We start from the raw sequence: 21,425 nt of genomic DNA on the forward strand, positions 1-21,425 counted from the left end.
TGAAAGTTTTTATTTACTAGAAAATACATTTTTTTACTGTTTTTTCAAGTTTTTCAATTGTCAAAAAAGAAGATAGAAATGCAGAAGTTAAAAATATTTATTGAAATAGAAATCTAGATCCATAACCTTTATCATAAAATAGTCTGAATAAAAAACACCTAACGTTAGGCCGTTTTCCTTTATTCGGAACAACCGGTTCGACCGTTTGTAAAAGTCATTATTTCAGGTATAAATCATGACGGACCTGCAGTTTCTGATACAGGCCTGTGAGGGTTTTGTCAAAGCTCGTCTGAAAACGATATAATATCACCAGGTCCGTCTTTAATTCATAAACGAACAACTAGGTCCGACCAGTCAAACCGCATAATCGAAAACGGCCCTTGCTGACAGTAACAAAATTCTGTCAGAGTGACGTCCCTTCATACAGGTATCCAACATGGCGTCCGTCCAGTTGATTCCACCAGTCTCCGATCTTTATGAAATGATTGAAGCGTTCTTACAGGTATGTATCTTATTAGTTGGAGTTGAATGAAGAGATCGGTTCATTGTTAATGTTTAAGTAACGTCTCATAAGAATAATTGTGTCAGGATTAGCTTGTACAACAAAACTTGTTGCCCTGTCATCAGCTGGTTATGAGTAAACAAATAGGCTAAGGTGTATGTGGACTTATGCAACAAGAATGATCCACATTCTATCGCATTTTAAAGTTCGATAAATTTATTTCCATTGTATATTTAGGAGTCGCATACGTACATTTATAATTTATCCGTGATAATTTAATGATTAAAAAATACAATAGATACAGTAATACTGTATATACAATAAAACACTTCCAAACTATAACATGATAAAACTGGTTAGTTTTCCATTATTTCTATTTGACGAAATCGAAATATTCATGATTACAGGCCCCAGTCTATCACCTGATATTTGAAGCTTGTCTTATTGTCCTGATCATCAAACTTGTGTTTTCTAAGTCATATGCTGGTGGACCAGAAATAATTCTAACAAAGAAGGTAAGTGTATATTTGAAGCACAGGTTTTTGTCACTAAATGATAATTTTGACACTGTCTCACTTCCTTGTGTGCATGTACATGCAAGCGACCAGTTCTTGCCGAGTACCAATTCTCGCCATCGCATATGTACTTGTATGATCACAGACAAATTTCAACACATTTTTTTGTGGAAATCAACATGATAGTGTCTTCTATCAGAAGAAAGCTTTATTGGCTATATTTGCATGGAAATTGAACAGATACAGATGTGATGGCGAGAACTGGTCGCCTGCCAGTAAAGGACTGTCCAAATCTTACAGCAGCCAATTGCAACCGGAAGTTTGTATGTTTTTATAAATTTTTGGTGAAACAACCTTTGAGACTTAGCTTGATGAGAACAGGATCAGAGTGACATGACCAGAACTGTTTATCCTTTACTTCCAGTAAGGCTAACTTAAACCAGTATAACTAATTACCCAAAGGGTTCTGATGTTATAATAATGGCAATATTTGTCATCCAAATGCCAACCTAGGTATAGGTATGATAGATGGCTCAAGTTCTGATGTATTTGCTATACAATTACTTATTTGTGTCTATAGCGAGGGCTCAAGTTCTGATGTATCTGCTATACAATTACTTATTTGTGTCTATAGTGAGGTCTCAAGTTCTGATGTATCTGCTATACAATCACTTATTTGTGTCTATAGCGAGGTCTCAAGTTCTGATCTATCTGCTATACAATTAATTATTTTTGTCTATAGCGAGGGCTCAAGTTCTGATGTATCTGCTTTACAATTAATTATTTGTGTCTATAGCGAGGTCTCAAGTTCTGATGTATCTGCTTTACAATTACTTATTCGTGTCTATAGTGAGGTCTCAAGTTCTGATGTATCTGCTATACAATTACTTATTTGTGTCTATAGCGTCGGTCTCAAGTTCTGATGTATCTGCTATACAATTACTTATTTGTGTCTATAGCGAGGTCTCAAGTTCTGATGTATCTGCTATACAATTACTTATTTGTGTCTATACTGAGGCCTCAAGTTCTGATGTATCTGCTATACAATTACTTATTTGTGTCTATAGCGAGGTCTCAAATTCTGATGTATCTGCTATACAATTAATTATTTGTGTCTATAGTGAGGGCTCAAGTTCTGATGTATCTGCTTTACAATTAATTATTTGTGTCTATAGCGAGGTCTCAAGTTCTGATGTATCTGCTATACAATTACTTATTTGTGTCTATAGTGAGGTCTCAAGTTCTGATGTATCTGCTATACAATTACTTATTTGTGTCTATAGCGTCGGTCTCAAGTTCTGATGTATCTGCTATACAATTACTTATTTGTGTCTATACTGAGGGGGGCCGCGGTGGCCGAGTGGTTAAGATGTCTCGACATATTACCACAAGCCCTCCACCTCTGGGAATTCGAAGAGGGTTCGAATCCCATGTGGGGCAGTTGCCAGGTACTGACCGTTGGCCGGTGGTTTTTCTCCGGGTACTCCGGCTTTCCTCCACCAACAAACCTGGCACGTCCTTACATGACCCTGGCTGTTAATAGGACGTAAAAATAAACAAACCAAACTATACTGAGGTCTCAAGTTCTGATGTATCTGCTATACAATTACTTATTTGTGTCTATAGTGAGGTCTCAAGTTCTGACGTATCTGCTACACAATTACTTATTTGTGTCTATAGCGTCGGTCTCAAGTTCTGATGTATCTGCTATACAATTAATTATTTGTGTCTATACTGAGGGCTCAAGTTCTGATGTATCTGTTATACAATTACTTATTTGTGTCTATAGCGAGGTCTCAAGTTCTGATGTATCTGTTATACAATTACTTATTTGTGTCTATAGCGAGGGCTCAAGTTCTGATGTATCTGTTATACAATTAATTATTTGTGTCTATAGTGAGGGCTCAAGTTCTGATGTATCTGCTTTACAATTACTTATTTGTGTCTATAGCGAGGGCTCAAGTTCTGATGTATCTGCTATACAATTACTTATTTGTGTCTATAGCGAGGGCTCAAGTTCTGATGTATCTGTTATACAATTAATTATTTGTGTCTATAGCGAGGGCTCAAGTTCTGATGTATCTGTTATACAATTAATTATTTGTGTCTATAGCGTCGGTCTCAAGTTCTGATGTATCTGCTATACAATTACTTATTTGTGTCTATACTGAGGTCTCAAGTTCTGATGTATCTGCTTTACAATTAATTTTTTGTGTCTATAGCGAGGGCTCAAGTTCTGATGTATCTGTTATACAATTAATTATTTGTGTCTATAGCGTCGGTCTCAAGTTCTGATGTATCTGCTATACAATTACTTATTTGTGTCTATACTGAGGTCTCAAGTTCTGATGTATCTGCTTTACAATTAATTTTTTGTGTCTATAGCGAGGGCTCAAGTTCTGATGTATCTGCTGTACAATTAATTATTTTTGTCTATAGCGAGGTCTCAAGTTCTGATGTATCTGCTTTACAATTAATTATTTGTGTCTATAGCGAGGTCTCAAGTTCTGATGTATTTGCTATACAATTAATTATTTTTGTCTATAGCGAGGGCTCAAGTTCTGATGTATCTGTTATACAATTACTTATTTGTGTCTATAGCGTCGGTCTCAAGTTCTGATGTATCTGCTATACAATTACTTATTTGTGTCTATACTGAGGTCTCAAGTTCTGATGTATCTGCTTTACAATTAATTTTTTGTGTCTATAGCGAGGGCTCAAGTTCTGATGTATCTGCTATACAATTAATTATTTTTGTCTATAGCGAGGTCTCAAGTTCTGATGTATCTGCTTTACAATTAATTATTTGTGTCTATAGCGAGGTCTCAAGTTCTGATGTATCTGCTATACAATTAATTATTTTTGTCTATAGCGAGGTCTCAAGTTCTGATGTATCTGCTATACAATTAATTATTTGTGTCTATACTGAGGGCTCAAGTTCTGATGTATCTGCTATACAATTAATTATTTGTTGTCTATAGCGTCGGTCTCAAGTTCTGATGTATCTGCTATACAATTACTTATTTGTGTCTATAGCGAGGGCTCAAGTTCTGATGTATCTGCTTTACAATTACTTATTTGTGTCTATAGCAAGGGCTCAAGTTCTGATGTATCTGCTATACAATTACTTATTTGTGTCTATAGCGAGGGCTCAAGTTCTGATGTATCTGCTATACAATTACTTATTTGTGTCTATAGCGAGGTCTCAAGTTCTGATGTATCTGCTATACAATTACTTATTTGTGTCTATAGCGAGGGCTCAAGTTCTGATGTATCTGCTATACAATTACTTATTTGTGTCTATAGCGAGGTCTCAAGTTCTGATGTATCTGCTATACAATTACTTATTTGTGTCTATAGCGAGGGCTCAAGTTCTGATGTATCTGCTATACAATTACTTATTTGTGTCTATACTGAGGTCTCAAGTTCTGATGTATCTGTTATACAATTACTTATTTGTGTCTATAGCGAGGTCTCAAGTTCTGATGTATCTGCTATACAATTACTTATTTGTGTCTATAGCGAGGTCTCAAGTTCTGATGTATCTGCTATACAATTACTTATTTGTGTCTATAGTGAGGTCTCAAGTTCTGATGTATCTGCTATACAATTAATTATTTGTGTCTATAGCGAGGTCTCAAGTTCTGATGTATCTGCTATACAATTACTTATTTGTGTCTATAGCGAGGGCTCAAGTTCTGATGTATCTGCTATACAATTACTTATTTGTGTCTATAGCGAGGTCTCAAGTTCTGATGTATCTGCTATACAATTAATTATTTGTGTCTATAGCGAGGGCTCAAGTTCTGATGTATCTGCTGTACAATTAATTATTTTTGTCTATAGCGAGGTCTCAAGTTCTGATGTATCTGCTTTACAATTAATTATTTGTGTCTATAGCGAGGTCTCAAGTTCTGATGTATCTGCTATACAATTAATTATTTGTGTCTATAGCGAGGTCTCAAGTTCTGATGTATCTGCTATACAATTACTTATTTGTGTCTATACTGAGGCCTCAAGTTCTGATGTATCTGCTATACAATTACTTATTTGTGTCTATAGCGTCGGTCTCAAGTTCTGATGTATCTGCTATACAATTACTTATTTGTGTCTATACTGAGGGGGCCGCGGTGGCCGAGTGGTTAAGATGTCTCGACATATTACCACAAGCCCTCCACCTCTGGGAATTCGAAGAGGGTTCGAATCCCATGTGGGGCAGTTGCCAGGTACTGACCGTTGGCCGGTGGTTTTTCTCCGGGTACTCCGGCTTTCCTCCACCAACAAACCTGGCACGTCCTTACATGACCCTGGCTGTTAATAGGACGTAAAAATAAACAAACCAAACTATACTGAGGTCTCAAGTTCTGATGTATCTGCTATACAATTACTTATTTGTGTCTATAGTGAGGTCTCAAGTTCTGACGTATCTGCTACACAATTACTTATTTGTGTCTATAGCGTCGGTCTCAAGTTCTGATGTATCTGCTATACAATTACTTATTTGTGTCTATAGCGAGGTCTCAAGTTCTGATGTATCTGTTATACAATTACTTATTTGTGTCTATAGCGAGGTCTCAAGTTCTGATGTATCTGCTATACAATTACTTATTTGTGTCTATAGCGAGGGCTCAAGTTCTGATGTATCTGCTATACAATTACTTATTTGTGTCTATAGTGAGGTCTCAAGTTCTGATGTATCTGCTATACAATTACTTATTTGTGTCTATAGCGAGGGCTCAAGTTCTGATGTATCTGCTATACAATTACTTATTTGTGTCTATAGCGAGGTCTCAAGTTCTGATGTATCTGCTATACAATTAATTATTTGTGTCTATAGCGAGGGCTCAAGTTCTGATGTATCTGTTATACAATTACTTATTTGTGTCTATAGCGTCGGTCTCAAGTTCTGATGTATCTGCTATACAATTACTTATTTGTGTCTATACTGAGGTCTCAAGTTCTGATGTATCTGCTTTACAATTAATTTTTTGTGTCTATAGCGAGGGCTCAAGTTCTGATGTATCTGCTATACAATTAATTATTTGTGTCTATAGCGTCGGTCTCAAGTTCTGATGTATCTGCTATACAATTACTTATTTGTGTCTATAGCGAGGGCTCAAGTTCTGATGTATCTGCTTTACAATTACTTATTTGTGTCTATAGCAAGGGCTCAAGTTCTGATGTATCTGCTATACAATTACTTATTTGTGTCTATAGCGAGGGCTCAAGTTCTGATGTATCTGCTATACAATTACTTATTTGTGTCTATAGCGAGGTCTCAAGTTCTGATGTATCTGCTATACAATTACTTATTTGTGTCTATAGCGAGGTCTCAAGTTCTGATGTATCTGCTATACGATTACTTATTTGTGTCTATAGCGAGGTCATCGGAAAATTCAGACTACAGAATAACCTGACATTGATATGATTTTAGATGTGAGAATTAACGGTTGTTTGATGTACAGGAAGAAGAGGAGCTGATAGCTGACTGGGTACCAGAGCCTCTAGAGAAAGATGTACCTGCTGATCACCCAGTACTGCTGTCTTTGGAGAAAAACATTATATCAGGGTATATTATTCATATTTGTTTTATTGTCACTTTGTGCAGATAATCAGAAATAAAAAATTAATATATGATGAACTAGCTAGTAGGGTACCAAGGAGAATTCACATCTTGCAATGTTAAAGAAAAGAATAAAACAAGTTTGAAATTGAGGAATATCTAATAGATAGGAAATTTACCTCATTTATGATGAATGCAACAAGTGCCACCAAACTCTTTTATTATGCACCTATTATGAATTGCAGATAGAAGTGTTAAGGATGTACTCCTCTGAGAAGTCAAAATTTTCTTGTTTTAAACTTTTTTTCTGATATAGATTTTTGGAAATAGGAGTTCATACCATAAAAGAAAATGGAAGAAAAAACATATGTCCATGTGCTCGTTTTTGAGCTATTGTCACTCAAAGATACCTACCGGTAGTTGACAAAATATTGGATCTTATATACCGGTATATGAGTTTTGCCGTTTTGACCACATACACAAAAGATTAAAGCCATAATTTCCTAATGAGGAGTTTGATAAGTATGAATGTTTGTAGAATTTACTTCCCAGTTGTCTTCTTTAAAAATATACCAGTTTTGATTAATGAGACTCATATTTTTCTCAGAATAACAACATATGCTACCTCTACCCCTTAATTTTGAGCTACAAAATTCACAATTTTCAGCCATTTTTGCCAAATTTAACCCTTTTAATATAGAAAAAGTTCTTGTTTTAAACTTTTGTTAATATTTTGCATATCAATAGGGAAAGGGTTGTTCTTTCTAAATCAGGCAGAAAAATGGGGGGTCCGTGTGCTTACTTTTCTGCCCTATTTGAATATTTTTTATATTTCAATAATTAAGAGTAAAAGATAAAAGTGCTCAAATTGCCATTAAATGAAAAAATAAAGTGACAAAAGTGTATCATATCACACATTAATGCTCAATATTTAAGTTACCATGAACCTAGTTAAGATTTACAGCAAAATTAAGCTTGATACAGCTAAAAATGCTGGTGCAGTGATTTAAGTAAAAATAATTTCAGTAAAGTATGGTAAAACTGTGGCTCTACTTAAAGCGAAAAAAAGACACAATTTCAAAATGGCGGCCAAATTGGCCATTTCTTAAAATCCCTGTATAAAAAATCTACTAAAAATAGAAATGTAATCTTTTGACAAAATTTGCAACTGGCAACTTGCTACAGATATTGACAAATTGTATAAATTTGAAAACCTCATAACTTCTTTGATCTTTGTCGAAAAAGACTTCAATGGGACTGAAAGCACAGGAGAATACATCCCTAATTATAATTGTTACCCAAATCTGTCCTGTCTTGTAGTGTTGGACCGATTCTCGATTTTAATCGATGATCGATCGATTATGATTTTTCCAAAGACTATCAATTATGAAAGGTAATAATCGATTATTAAAATGGGAGATAACTCATGCTTATCTTATACTGTTCTGAACCTTTATTATGTTATATATCAGTGCAAAATCACATATCAAAATATTTTAAACATCTGTTACATGAACGAATAACAGAAAGGAGAAACCAGCAGCTAAATTCAAAACACAATTTAATTATATATACAATATTATACAGAGATGGTTTACGATATCTAAAGTAATTGGTGGTGGTACAAGACTAGTACGATGATTTAAAGTGTTACTTATCTGTATGCGAATGTCCTGGTATAATCCTTGATCCTTCCAGGTTTCAAATTAACAATAATCACGAATCCACAAGGAAAATTGAATGTCCACAGATGATTTGTAAAGTTCCAGGCAATATGAATAAATCCACACAAAGTGTTGTAATAATCCACAGATAAAGTCACAATAGCTCTCCCAATAAAATCTTATATGGCGCTGTACAATTCTTGATATGTCTTATTACAGGTCTCATCACAGTTCTAATTACAGTTCTGATTAGCCTTGGACAGCTGGAGTATATATAGCTAAACCGTAATTCAAGAATATTGGAGAACCTTCTACTTCTAGAAATATCTAACTCAAAACAGTAAACAAGTAAACACACATAACTTTCTGGAAATAGATCATTCTAGATCTCTACTTAAAATCAACATGTTTACAAACATATTTGTTTATACATGATTATATTCTAGAAAGTTCTATAACCTAAATCAATGATATGACCTTCATAGGATGTATTGATAAAAAAGCTATAGGAGTTATCTCCCTTATCTCATAACTACATGTATTTAGTGTCATACATAACACATCATAGATACTCAAGAATTTGAATTAAAAAAAATACTTTTTCATGACTGTTGGTTCAGTGGATATCTTTCTAAAATTCTTCAGAAAAACTAAAAGGTGAAATATATAATATAGTAGAGCTTTCTATAAATAGTATCCGATTATAAAATCGATAATTAGTAAATTGTCCTAAACCGATGATCGATTACCATTTTACAACCGATTCCCAACACTACTGTCTTGTCCTATCCTGTTGGCTGCCCCTCCATTTCAATTTCAAATGGAGGAAAGGAAGTTACCTTTATGCATATGTCTTGACATTTACATTTATAGTGGAAGAATACAGATTAAAGTTGTATTAGCCAAATTTATCTCATGTTCACTATATCACATAAGTTACTTTACTTTGAATGTGTATTGTCAGAAAACCAGGGAAATATGTGGAAGTCAATGGGAAAAAATGTGTGAACTTGGCAACATTAAATTTCCTGGGAATGGCTGGTAAACCAGAGATAGAGGTAGGTACCCCTTACTTAATATCAGTGGAATATATGATCTCCCAGTCTTCTGATTGGTCAAAATTTTAAACTTTTAACTCCAACACAAAATGTTAACATTGTTAATGATTGATTGCTTGTTGATTATGACATTATCATTACCTTTTACATTTTACTTACATACCGGTGATTGCTTGTTGATTATGACAATATCATTACCTTTTACATTTTACTTACATACCGGTGATTGCTTGTTGATTATGACATTATCATTACCTTTTACATTTTACCTACATACCGGTGATTGCTTGTTGATTATGACATTATCATTACCTTTTACATTTTACTTACATACCGGTGATTGCTTGTTGATTATGACATTATCATTACCTTTTACATTTTACTTACATACCGGTGATTGCTTGTTGATTAAATTTTACCTACATACCGGTGATTGCTTGTTGATTATGACATTATCATTACCTTTTACATTTTACTTACATACCGGTGATTGCTTGTTGATTATGACATTATCATTACCTTTTACATTTTACCTACATACCGGTGATTGCTTGTTGATTATGACATTATCATTACCTTTTACATTTTACCTACATACCGGTGATTGCTTGTTGATTATGACATTATCATTACCTTTTACATTTTACTTACATACCGGTGATTGCTTGTTGATTATGACAATATCATTACCTTTTACATTTTACCTACATACCGGTGATTGCTTGTTGATTATGACCGGTGATTGCTTGTTGATTATGACATTATCATTACCTTTTACATTTTACCTACATACCGGTGATTGCTTGTTGATTATGACATTATCATTACCTTTTACATTTTACCTACATACCGGTGATTGCTTGTTGATTATGACATTATCATTACCTTTTACATTTTACTTACATACATTATCATTACCTTTTACATTTTACTTACATACCGGTGATTGCTTGTTGATTATGACATTATCATTACCTTTTACATTTTACCTACATACCGGTATTATAATTGGCAAAGAAAAAAATCTTAGTCTGACCAGATTATAGCTGATGTAATTGTGTCAGAAACAGGTCACACAACAGTTAGCTCAAATCTTTTAACTTTTAAAAAACAATTTACTCATATGAAATAAATTCAATATTCAATAACCACTTGCACTTGTGTAACCTTATGTAATCAAATTATTAAGAGGATATCATTCATTTGCTATTTTAACTCTGAGGCAAGTACAATTCCTTGAAGCTATTTTTAGGACATGTTTGATATACTGAACAGAAAATCAAACAACAAAATAACTGCATAACTCTAGTCCCATATTTCATTTTGTATGGAACTTGTAAGAGATATTACAACTTAGAAGGAACAATACATGAATCATGGAGAATAAATAGTTTAAAATGAAAAGCAGATTCAAGTTTTTGGTTTCATCCAAACAAGGTTACATAATTGATATACATGTATATATATTTTAATTCCATCACAAGGATATTCAACATTTATTTATTATATATTATACAGTTGTTTCATGCTATTTCAGTCAACAGTCAAAACTCTTTCCTGAGATGTTGGGACCAACCTCATGAACTGTTTTACGAGGTCGGAGGCCAAGGGAAACAGTCTATAGGGTTGGTCCCAACACCGAGGGAAAGAGTTTTGACTGAAAAGGCTTGAAACAACTGTTTTGTTACTTGAACCACAATCTTAAACTTATCACTGAGCTTCACTGGTGATGAAAGACTTTCACAAAAAGAAAAAGCGCCTGTGTTTATAAAGTCAACAATAAATTATGACGTCAACAATAAACGTATGCAAACGTTCCGTACCGGTCAACAGTCAAACTATTGACGGTCAATAGACGAAATTACTTCATTTACATATAGAGAGTCAGGTAACAAATATATATATTAGCTTCAACTCACAGTATCCTATTAATCATATAGCCTAATAGCTTTACTGTTGACTAGTTCCCATTAGAACTGTTTGACACAAAAGCTACTTTCAGTTGTTAATTTTATCAATTACACTAAAAGGTTATAATGGTCATCACATACATATTATATATGTTCCCATACATTTGTAGTTGTTGATAACTTTTCCTGATGTATTTTCTTTGGTTTTAACGGTTATGGAATATGTTTTGTTACAGGATGCTGCTATTAAGACCATGAGGAAGTACGGTGTTGGATCCTGTGGTCCCAGAGGCTTCTATGGCACCATGGGTAAGTGTTTACTGAGAAATCTGTTATTTTCGTTGTGCTCAACCTAGAGTTTGTACTAAATTATTGTTTTGTCAGATGTGTTCATGAAACAATTTTCATGTCAGCGTTGATAATTTCCTGATAGACTCAATCAATTATTTGTTGGTAGGTATAGTCTACCAAAATGTGAGAACGATACCTTTTGACTGGCGCTTTGAACTTGTCATCATACTCCTTGAAATATTCTTTATGCAGTGTGATACCAATCATCTTATGAATATATAAACTTACCAGACATTTGTACACATTCATTATTATATCAATTTTCGTATGGAAGAAATTTTTAGTAAAATTTCGGTGTAAAAAAACAAAACGAAATCCACGAAAACAAATGATTTCACAGTAAGGGTAATGATGGATTCAGGTAAAAGGCAAAAAAATTACAACTAAACTTAGTTGATAACTGGCAATTATGTCTCAAATATTTCTTCAGTTGATACTGTAATTTGATTTCATGACCATGCGATGTTATAAATCTTATGATGTTGTAAGCATGTGATGTTGTGGTTTACCTCTACAGATGTACATCTGGACCTGGAGGAAAGACTATCCAAGTTTATGGATTGTGAAGAGTCAATTCTCTACTCGTATGGCTTTGCTACCATAGCCAGTGCTATCCCAGCCTACTCAAAACGTGGGGATGTCATATTTGTGTAAGTTTGATATCACAACTTTTTTGGTGCAACTACATTTTATAATTCAATGCAAAGTATTTTCCAAATTATGAAACATCTGTAAAATGAGTTGGTGAGAAAGCTATATAAATTGGCACTTCCAGTCTTCATCACCTATGCAAGCTCTTTTTACCCCAGGCATGAATCTAGGAGGCTGTTCTAGTGTTATCCTGGTTTACCCTGTCGTGTCTCAATTTGTTGCATCATTTCCTGATTTCAAAAGTATGTGGGAAATTTTTTGACTCACAAATATTTTGATTTTTTTCCTCTTTGTTGACAGAGATGAGGGAGTGTGCTTTGCCATACAGAAAGGTTTGGTAGCCTCTCGTAGTGCCATCAAATGGTTCAAACACAACGATATGGCAGACTTGGAGAGACTGTTGAAGATCCAACAGGAGGAGGATAAAAAGGTAAAGCATGCCGCCAGGTAACTGGACAGAAGCACTGGGATATGAAAATTAGTTACAGTTTGCATCATCTGTCCAGAGTGTCCATACACCATTTATAGAGGTCTTAGGGTCTACATAAAAAATTGGTAAAACTCATATTCTACAAATACGAGAAGGATGGAAAACTTCCTGAGACAAAAAATCTACCCCACCAAGCTTCACCAATACTGTTAGAAAGAGCAGTAAGTTTCCTTTCAAAATCATCCTATACAAAGTTCCGTCACTAAAACGATAATAGTCTTGTTTCAACAAAGACACCAAAATCTCCTCAATCGGGTTTTGGAAATCAAAAGTGGCATCTGCAAACATGACTTATGCACTTTTACTGGTTGTCTGAGGTGAGTGTCGGAAAAAAATAAACAACAAGATGTCCTGAAAGGAGGAAAACAATAACAAAACATGATCTCTTATTTTCAGTTAGCCAATCAGATGAAAGTGATTTTGTGATTTCCGTTTAAATACAATTTCATGAAGATAATTATTCACCGATTTAACAATTTAATATAACTCCTATCATATAGATGACGTAGATACAGATATAAATTGTTCGCCCATTTATTTGGTTCACAAAATTCGCGAAAGTAAATCACACACAAAAGAAAGTGGTTTAGCAGTGTTAGTGTCTTTATAATTGAGAAATTTGTCAATAAAAGAAGAAATCTTGATTATTCTTACTTGTACATAATTGATTTCTCATTTTAACAGATTCCAAAGAAAGCCAAAGTAACTAGGAGGTTTTTGGTAGTGGAAGGATTATATATGAACTACGCTGACATATGTCCTCTCAAAGAACTGGTATGTGATGTGTTACAAGGAATTGATTTATGCATGTACTGGTAATTTTCAGTATTGTCTTTTAAATATTAATAGTAATAGGCCTATGTATTGTCTCTGATGATCAGTACATTTTCCTGACTTTAATGATATGTAGTATTGTTCTTGTTTTATCATTTGGTATACATATTCTTTACATGGAAGTAAGGGGGGTATACTGGATTCGGTTTGTCTGTGTGTCCAACTGTAGACAATGATTAACCAACTACCCCGCCTTTGTTTTTAGTTGGCCTCCTGGATGACCGTTCTAGGTTTATTCCTTCTTTGTGTTTTCTATGACTCTGGCTGTTAATAGGATGTTCACCTAACCAACCAATCAATCCAGTATTGACTTTGACTAGAACATTTAGTAGGTACTTATTGTAGGATATTGCTATTGTCTTTAATCCTATATTATTACTAGGGGTGACTATCGCCTACAATCTTAACTATTGCAATACTTTTGCAATAGTTTAACTATTGCAGACTACAATTGCAATAGTATTGCATTCTGAAATAATTATTAAAATCCAGTTGATGAATTGGCCACCAAGATGTACATCTAGTGCAGTATTGGTTTAGAGTTACATTCCTTTACCTGCTAGCATCAGTACCAACTCAAACGCAATAACGATTATGATTGAGAACATTGTCGGTGTTTGCATTTTGATTAAATAGCATGGAAAAAGTGAAATTTTATCGTGACTGTTAGTCTGTTTATCAATCCTCTATGAGTCTGTTTATCAGTCCTTAGTGAGTACATGATTTTAGTTACAGAAAAGAAAATTATCTGACAATTGAAACTATAAATAGTTTGACATACTATCACGATTGTCATTGACTTTTTGAAATTGCCATTGATTGATCGAGTTGAGAGGCATGCAATCACATTATATCGATGTATTGTTACACCCCTAAATATTACAGAATCTGGTCTTGTCTTAATTTGAATGTAAAGCTATTATAGTTTGTTTGCAAAATTAGTTAATTTCTCTGAAAATATGATTTGTTTGTATTTACAGATTGCGCTTAAGTGGAAATACAAGCTACGATTGTTTCTGGAGGAGAGTATGTCGTTTGGTGTGTTGGGGGCTAACGGCAAAGGAGTTACAGAACACTTTGATGTTTCAGTAAGTATTCCATGTTAAAAACTTTTATACTTTACTGGGATATCCCATGGGTGCTTGGGAAAAGATAACTCTTTCTTACACAGGGGCACAGATACTTGACAATTATGTGATGTCATCAAAACATGAGGGGTAACCATGGCGTGCATTGTTGATTAGGTCATCACTTTTGACGTACAATGTTTTTTGTGATAATGGCGGGATGAAAAAGCTGGAGAGCAACTGAAGTTTTATCATTTTCTACTATGTATGGGAGAAAAACAATCAAACAAGGGTGTGTCAAGTGGATATCGCAATCCTTGTGAAAAAATCTTTGGAGATATCCCTGTCCACTTGACAGACCCATTTTAATGCTATGATACAAGGTCACTAATATATGAGTCTTTCATATGTGGATATGAAGGATAGGGATATCCTACCCAAGGCTCACAAAATGTAAAACCCGAGGCTTGCCGACATAGTGTGATCCTGAGGGGTCACTAGACAGGAATATGCATTTACCCTGTCCTTCAAAATTATGTTTGTCTGGACATCAATTGTTCATCACTCTAACAACATAAATAACTATGAAACCTTTTTCTGTTGATTTCAGAGAGATGAGGTAGATTTAATCTCAGCAATACTGGAAAACTCGATGGGGACATGTGGAGGATTCTGTTGTGGGAAGAAATATGTGATAGACCATCAGGTACATGTTCTGAGTCAAAGATGCTGGAGCCTTATAGAAATCACTGTCTGTCTATCTACAATAGGTTTCCAGACATTTCCTTAAAAAAAAAAAAACAAGATGATTTTTTTTTTAAATTTTACTTGACAATACATGTAGTTTATAGTATGTATAATGCAGGTGTGGAATATTGGTTTGAATTCATCCTAAAGATTCAAAGATTGCTATTGTGGCCCCTGAAAAGGGCATGATTTCAAAATTGTCTGCTTTTCCAATTTCAGTGAAAAATATATTATAATGGTGGTACCTTGTTCTAAAACCTTTGTGGCCAATGTCACAATTATCAGATAAAAAAAACTTGAGCCAATGCACAGCTGAGGGTCAATAAAAAGAGGCAGGGGACTTCCTGACAAATGTCAAATTTCTGGTTTGAATATGTTATCTGCATCAATACAATTAAACAGAATTTTTTTTGATGATTTTTTTTTCAGCGTCTGTCTGGTCTTGGGTACTGTTTCTCGGCCTCACTTCCACCCATGCTTGCTACCGTCGCTATAGAAGCCCTCCATACCATGGAACAGGGCCCATGTAAGTTTTTTTATAACAGGAACATTATAATCAGTAAGAATATTTATAACGATACCCCCCGCAACAAAGTTAAAGTGGGGATGGGGTAGGGGTGGGGTCGTCCATCTGTCTGTCTGTCTGTAGACACAACTTTGTCCAACAAACTCCTCCTAGACTACTTGACATATATCGGTATGTTGTTAAAATTTGGTACACAGAACCGTGACATCAAAGGGAGTCGAGTTAACTATATAGGGTTCTGCAATGTCCCCTAGTAATGGAGGTATTACTAAATTTGTACAGCGGGGGGGTTTATTTGTCCAGTCTAGTTTCTCTTGGTAATACATGTTTAAGTAGTTTTGAATAGATGTACAGATTTTATGATGGATTTATTTTTCAGATTCTAAACATACAGCTTAGACCACTGTTAGTTTCCATTTTCTTCTTGTCATGAATAAAAATCCACTGACAAAATGATTTTTTCTTTTCTTTCAGCAATGCTATCTAAACTAAAACACAACTGCCAACGAGTTCATGAGAAATTATCCAGGTAAAGATCAATTTGCTGAATGCATATAGCCACATTCATATAGAGTAAAACACACTCTTCACTTCACTATGAGCATAGTTGTATGGATCTTATAGGAACCTTGATGGGGAATGAAAATTACTATCAATGATATAGCTGCAAATTTGTTGTAAGCATAATAAAAAAACAAGAGTTTGATTTTTTTAACAATATTTTAAAGGGTACTTAAAAATCTTTCAAACACTTATTTTTAAAAAAAGTATTGCAAATAGAATATGGAGTTATTTTTGAAAAAAAATGTAATTAACAAAATGAATTTATTTTTTGTCTGATCTAAGAATACCTGGAATACAGGTAAATGGTGACCCTATTGCACCAATAAAACATGTGAGACTTGAGGAACTGAACGATGACCGATCTCTTAATGAACAGACATTAGACAAGATTGTAGATAAGGTGAGTATTATAGACCACATATATCGTACATAGTTAGTTATTTTTGTTAATAAGGATTATACCATACAACTAGGCCCTAATAGACAGGAATCCAGACTCGACAACAGCCCGTTTCAACAGGTTATATTGTACATTTAATTTATCTTATTCTTATTACATGTAATACATATATTAAATTTTTGTACCCATTTCTAAACCTGTAAAATTTAGAAGGTAGGTCAATCAAATGTAAAATTTATATCAAGGAAAAGAAAACAGTCAATATTTAGTGTTTGGAAGCGTCTATATACATATCTAATTTTATGTGATTTCAGGCCCGAGAATTAGGTGTGGCCATAACTGTGGCAAGATACCTCGAGTGTGAAGAACACATCGTACCAAAACCAAGGTAACCTCTTCACTTTGATGATGGTCGTTATCATTAAAGATATATAACACTGTGAAAGCTACAATTGAGGGTAGATATCATGATTCCTAAAGAAACAAATATTCAACATTATAGCCATGTTTTTGATCAGATTGTGTCTCCTCTGTTTTAAATTATGTGATTATTGTCAATTCAAAACCAGTTTTGGGCAGTTACCTGGTACTGTAGTATCTGAATATAATGTTTTGTATTGCTGCCCAACCACTGCTATTGTCAGCAATTTTAAAGCCCCTAAACCCTTATCCTGGAACTGTTTATAGGTGGAGGGTTCTCAGAAAGTTGATTTTTATGAACTGTTAGAAATATTAACTCTGACAGGACATAGTGAGGATTTTGTATTTTAGAATAAAACTTAACTGTGTTATTTTTGTCATGTTTCAGTATAAGGCTGTCGGTGAATTCCAACTTGACAGACGAGGAGATTGATAGCAGTATGGAACTCCTTGGGAAAGCTTGTACTGCGGTGCTAAACAGGTTAGTAAACCAAAGGATATTAGATAGCATCAGGATTCAGCCTTCGTATGCACTTTTTTGAGATTTGGCAAACTCTTAGTGTGTGCTTCTGATGTGTATTTTCTAGAATTCTGCCGTTTTCTCTTTCCATATAACAGAGTTACCTTCCTTGGGGATAGCTGTCCATGGTGATGTCATTATTTTGTGAGCAAAACTCACATCATTTTCTCTGAAAAGCGTGACGTTACATTCGCAAACAGATTACTTAAAGTTGTATGGTCTATGACCTTCGCTCTTTTTGTCATAGTGAAAACTGTTTAAGTGTTATACACATTTTTCTCCATCTGTCTGAGTTTTAAACTTTCTAATTTTACCACTTTTTATAAAGTTGCAGCACTGGTAGTATTTTTAATTATAAAAGTAAAAAAATCTTTTTAACGTGTACACGTGAAAAATAGGCTCGAAAGATGCCGAATCATTCCGAACTCTTCCGAACATCGTCGCGACAATCTTGAAGTAAAACGAGAATTGTGAAACCAAGAGAAAATGTCAACAATTTTTCATAAACAAAACATGTGGTCGACCTCATCAGACTCTATATACAAAGAAAATAATGCTCGCACATTACAATATTTGAAACACACAATGTTTTACGGTAAATTGGATCTTTCAAATACTCAATCTGTGGACATATACCAGCATGATTTGCCCATATTAGCCGGAAGGAAAATGTATACAAACACATGTGCGCTTACTCTAGTTACCTGGCTCACCACATGCAGGTAGTGTCGAACGTCAGCCACGTGATACGATTCGGAATCCGACAAAACCCGAAGTCACTGAACATGGTATTGATTGAAGGTGCTTTATTCAAAACCAGGAATATATAATCCCTAGATTTCGGCTCTCTTGTAGGCCAACATATGCTTTTGGGAAACTAAATCATTAAGTTACATGTCATGCATCAGTATTTAAATATCAAATGTTTAAGTTACATATTGTTACAGTGAAATTAACAGCAATCTAACTTTAACAATAAATACCAATCTTCAAGGGCAGATAACTCTGTAATATACAAATACAGAATATTCTAAAGTGATGAAATGGATTTTTTTTTTCAGTTATTAATGGAAGCCGGAGTCCTCTAGCTGGAGACCAACGTATGAAAACTAACAGGTTCTGTGCCAAAACATTAATTTATCAACAATCATGAGTTGTCATTGAGAACATTAATATTTTGAACTGATCCACCCTTAGACTCAGAAGAGTCCAAGTGTTTCTTAAGGGGTGAATGGGTGATATTTGACTTGTTAACCCTGAAATCTTCAAATGAAACATTCCACCCCTAGAATCAGAAGAGTACAAATGTTTTTTTAGGAATGAATGTGTTGAAATCAGAAGTGCATTAGTCAGACATTTTGCATATGTCCTTAGGGATGAATATGTCCCTTTTAGAATTTCAGTGTTATGAGGCATGAACTATATTACATTATCAACCCTAGGCTGGAAAAATGTTTTATGATAAATAAAGTCTGATAAAATAATGTTCTTAATTCAATCTGAAGATTTAAACCATAGAATATTTTAGGTGAATTTCAAGTCATTTTGACCCCACAAAACATCTAAAAGAATTTTCATGAAATTTATAAGCATTCTGTCTGACATGAACTTTTTGTCAAGTACAGGCCGGTTCAACTTATGTCAAATGGGCCGAAAAATTATTCTTGTCAATTATTGGTGCATTTCAGGTCAATTTGATTTCACTGTATACAAACATATTATAAATTTACATACATGTGTACATGTATGTGTGTTGAATGTGTAAAGTGTGGTGTTGATCATGTGTGTAAAGGATTCACAAATCACAATTTATTTATGTATGAAGGGATGTGATGTAACATTGTAAATATATTACCATGCACTTTGTTGTGCTTTTGTGTGAATTTGGACTGGATGGATTATGGAACATGATCTTGTCACTGATCACTCATTTTAAGTTTTCTTTACAAAATCTTTTCTATTTATTTGTAGCTTTATTTTTTCTTTACCAAAGTGTAAACGTAAATCCTGAGCAGTTTTATAAAGTGTTCATTTAAAGATGGTAATGACCCTTTAATCTTGTAAGTGTAGTGTTTTGTTTAATTTATCAACATTATCTTTATGTACAAAGATTGATGTGTTTTCAGCTAAATTAGAAAAGGAAATATGATGATACAACTCTTATAGAATTAACTTTAATTCTGAATTTATCAATATGATTTTGTTTGTTGATGTGCGATCAATTCCAAATTGATTGCTTCATTCTTGTTTGATTTTTAACTTTCATTATCACATTATTTATTTTTGTGGCTGTTCATCAAAGACATGTGTGAAAAGTGTGAAATTTTATCTGATAAAGAATTGATGATCAAACTGATGTGATAGCATGGAACTTGTGAGTTTCTTTTTCTGCTATACATGTACACATAAAGTGTGATGCCAATGTGATATCTTTTTAAATCCAACTTTTTTAACATCCATATTGAAAACAAAACCTGTCATATTCATATTTACTTATGTGTTTCTGTGAGCTGTCGAAGCGTCACATGACGATCTTACCAGATCCGATATTAATCTGACTGCCACACACAAAAGGGTAATAAGATTTGTTATAACCATGAATTTGCTGCAAGCACTTTGGTTACAAGCTTGTTTTCCTGTTAGATGATACATACGCTTGCCAGTTTATAGAATGTCATGTTGTAACAATTCATATGATTTGTATATATATATATAGTATTTATCAAATGTGAACAATTAATCATCTATGCATTTATAAACAAAATAATTTATCAACATTTGTTATTAAACAGATGATGACATTTTTTTTTTTTTTTCGTTTTTATTTTGACATTTCATTTGCAGTGGCGACATAATTATCAGGAATCTTTAAATTCTGCTGATATTGCATCTTTATTTTTTATGTAACTTTTATACTGGATTTTTTGTATTCGTTTATTTTCCTGTTTTTCTTTTGTATTCACATGAACTCTAAGACATTATTGAGGAAGAGAGTGTTTTGAGTTATCTCCCCTCACATACAATAGAGAAAGGAAGTTGTGTTAGAGACTGGTGAAATTGAATTTCAACCTGGATAAATTAAACCTACAAAGAACATGTTATTGTGATGTTCATAATGATTTGTCAATATGTGTAAAATTAAATATAATGTGGTTGTAAAAGTCATATGTTCATATAAACTTTCAACCATCTAAACTGCTAACGTTTGATAATGTTTTTCATGTAATAATGACAAAAGATCTCCAATCATACTGCCATTTGTCATCAGTCAATTAAGACTGGGATAAATTCTTTATAGTAATCTCCTATTCATGATTTTCTGCATATTGCTTGAATAAATATAAATGAACTATTGGTACTTGTTGAATTTTATCTCTAGTTAGTACGAAACAAGTTTGTATACATTTTGCATGTATACTACTCAGCTTTATAAACAACACGAGAGTTATATACACTTGCTTGTGTGATGTAATATTACTGAAACCTAACAGTGCATATACCTGATTTGTATGAATCACTGCAATGAAAATCTGGATGATTCTAGCTGACGTTTTCCTTTGATTCTGCACGTTGTCCTTGGGTGATTCCAGTATTGTGCTAGTTCCATTACTGTTTCTCTAGAGGAAATAGGTAAAAAGTGCAA

General features: G+C 33.9%; 1 protein-coding gene across 1 annotated transcript; it reads left to right on the forward strand.

Annotated features, from left to right (window-relative positions):
- The first annotated feature begins 157 nt into the window (after window positions 1-157).
- On the forward strand, window positions 158-21,136 carry LOC138325636 (serine palmitoyltransferase 1-like). Its single transcript, XM_069271425.1, has 16 exons — window positions 158-502; window positions 910-1,017; window positions 6,483-6,586; window positions 9,209-9,302; window positions 11,449-11,521; window positions 12,081-12,213; window positions 12,515-12,644; window positions 13,389-13,478; window positions 14,519-14,626; window positions 15,216-15,311; window positions 15,782-15,878; window positions 16,353-16,407; window positions 16,725-16,842; window positions 17,157-17,230; window positions 17,651-17,743; window positions 18,844-21,136. The coding sequence occupies exons 1-16, from the start codon at window positions 437-439 to the stop codon at window positions 18,848-18,850; spliced, it is 1,446 nt and encodes a 481-aa protein (XP_069127526.1). The 5' UTR covers window positions 158-436; the 3' UTR covers window positions 18,851-21,136.
- The last annotated feature ends 289 nt before the right edge of the window (window positions 21,137-21,425 follow it).

Source organism: Argopecten irradians, chromosome 6 (assembly GCF_041381155.1).
Source record: "Argopecten irradians isolate NY chromosome 6, Ai_NY, whole genome shotgun sequence".
Taxonomy (NCBI): Eukaryota; Metazoa; Mollusca; class Bivalvia; order Pectinida; family Pectinidae; genus Argopecten; species Argopecten irradians.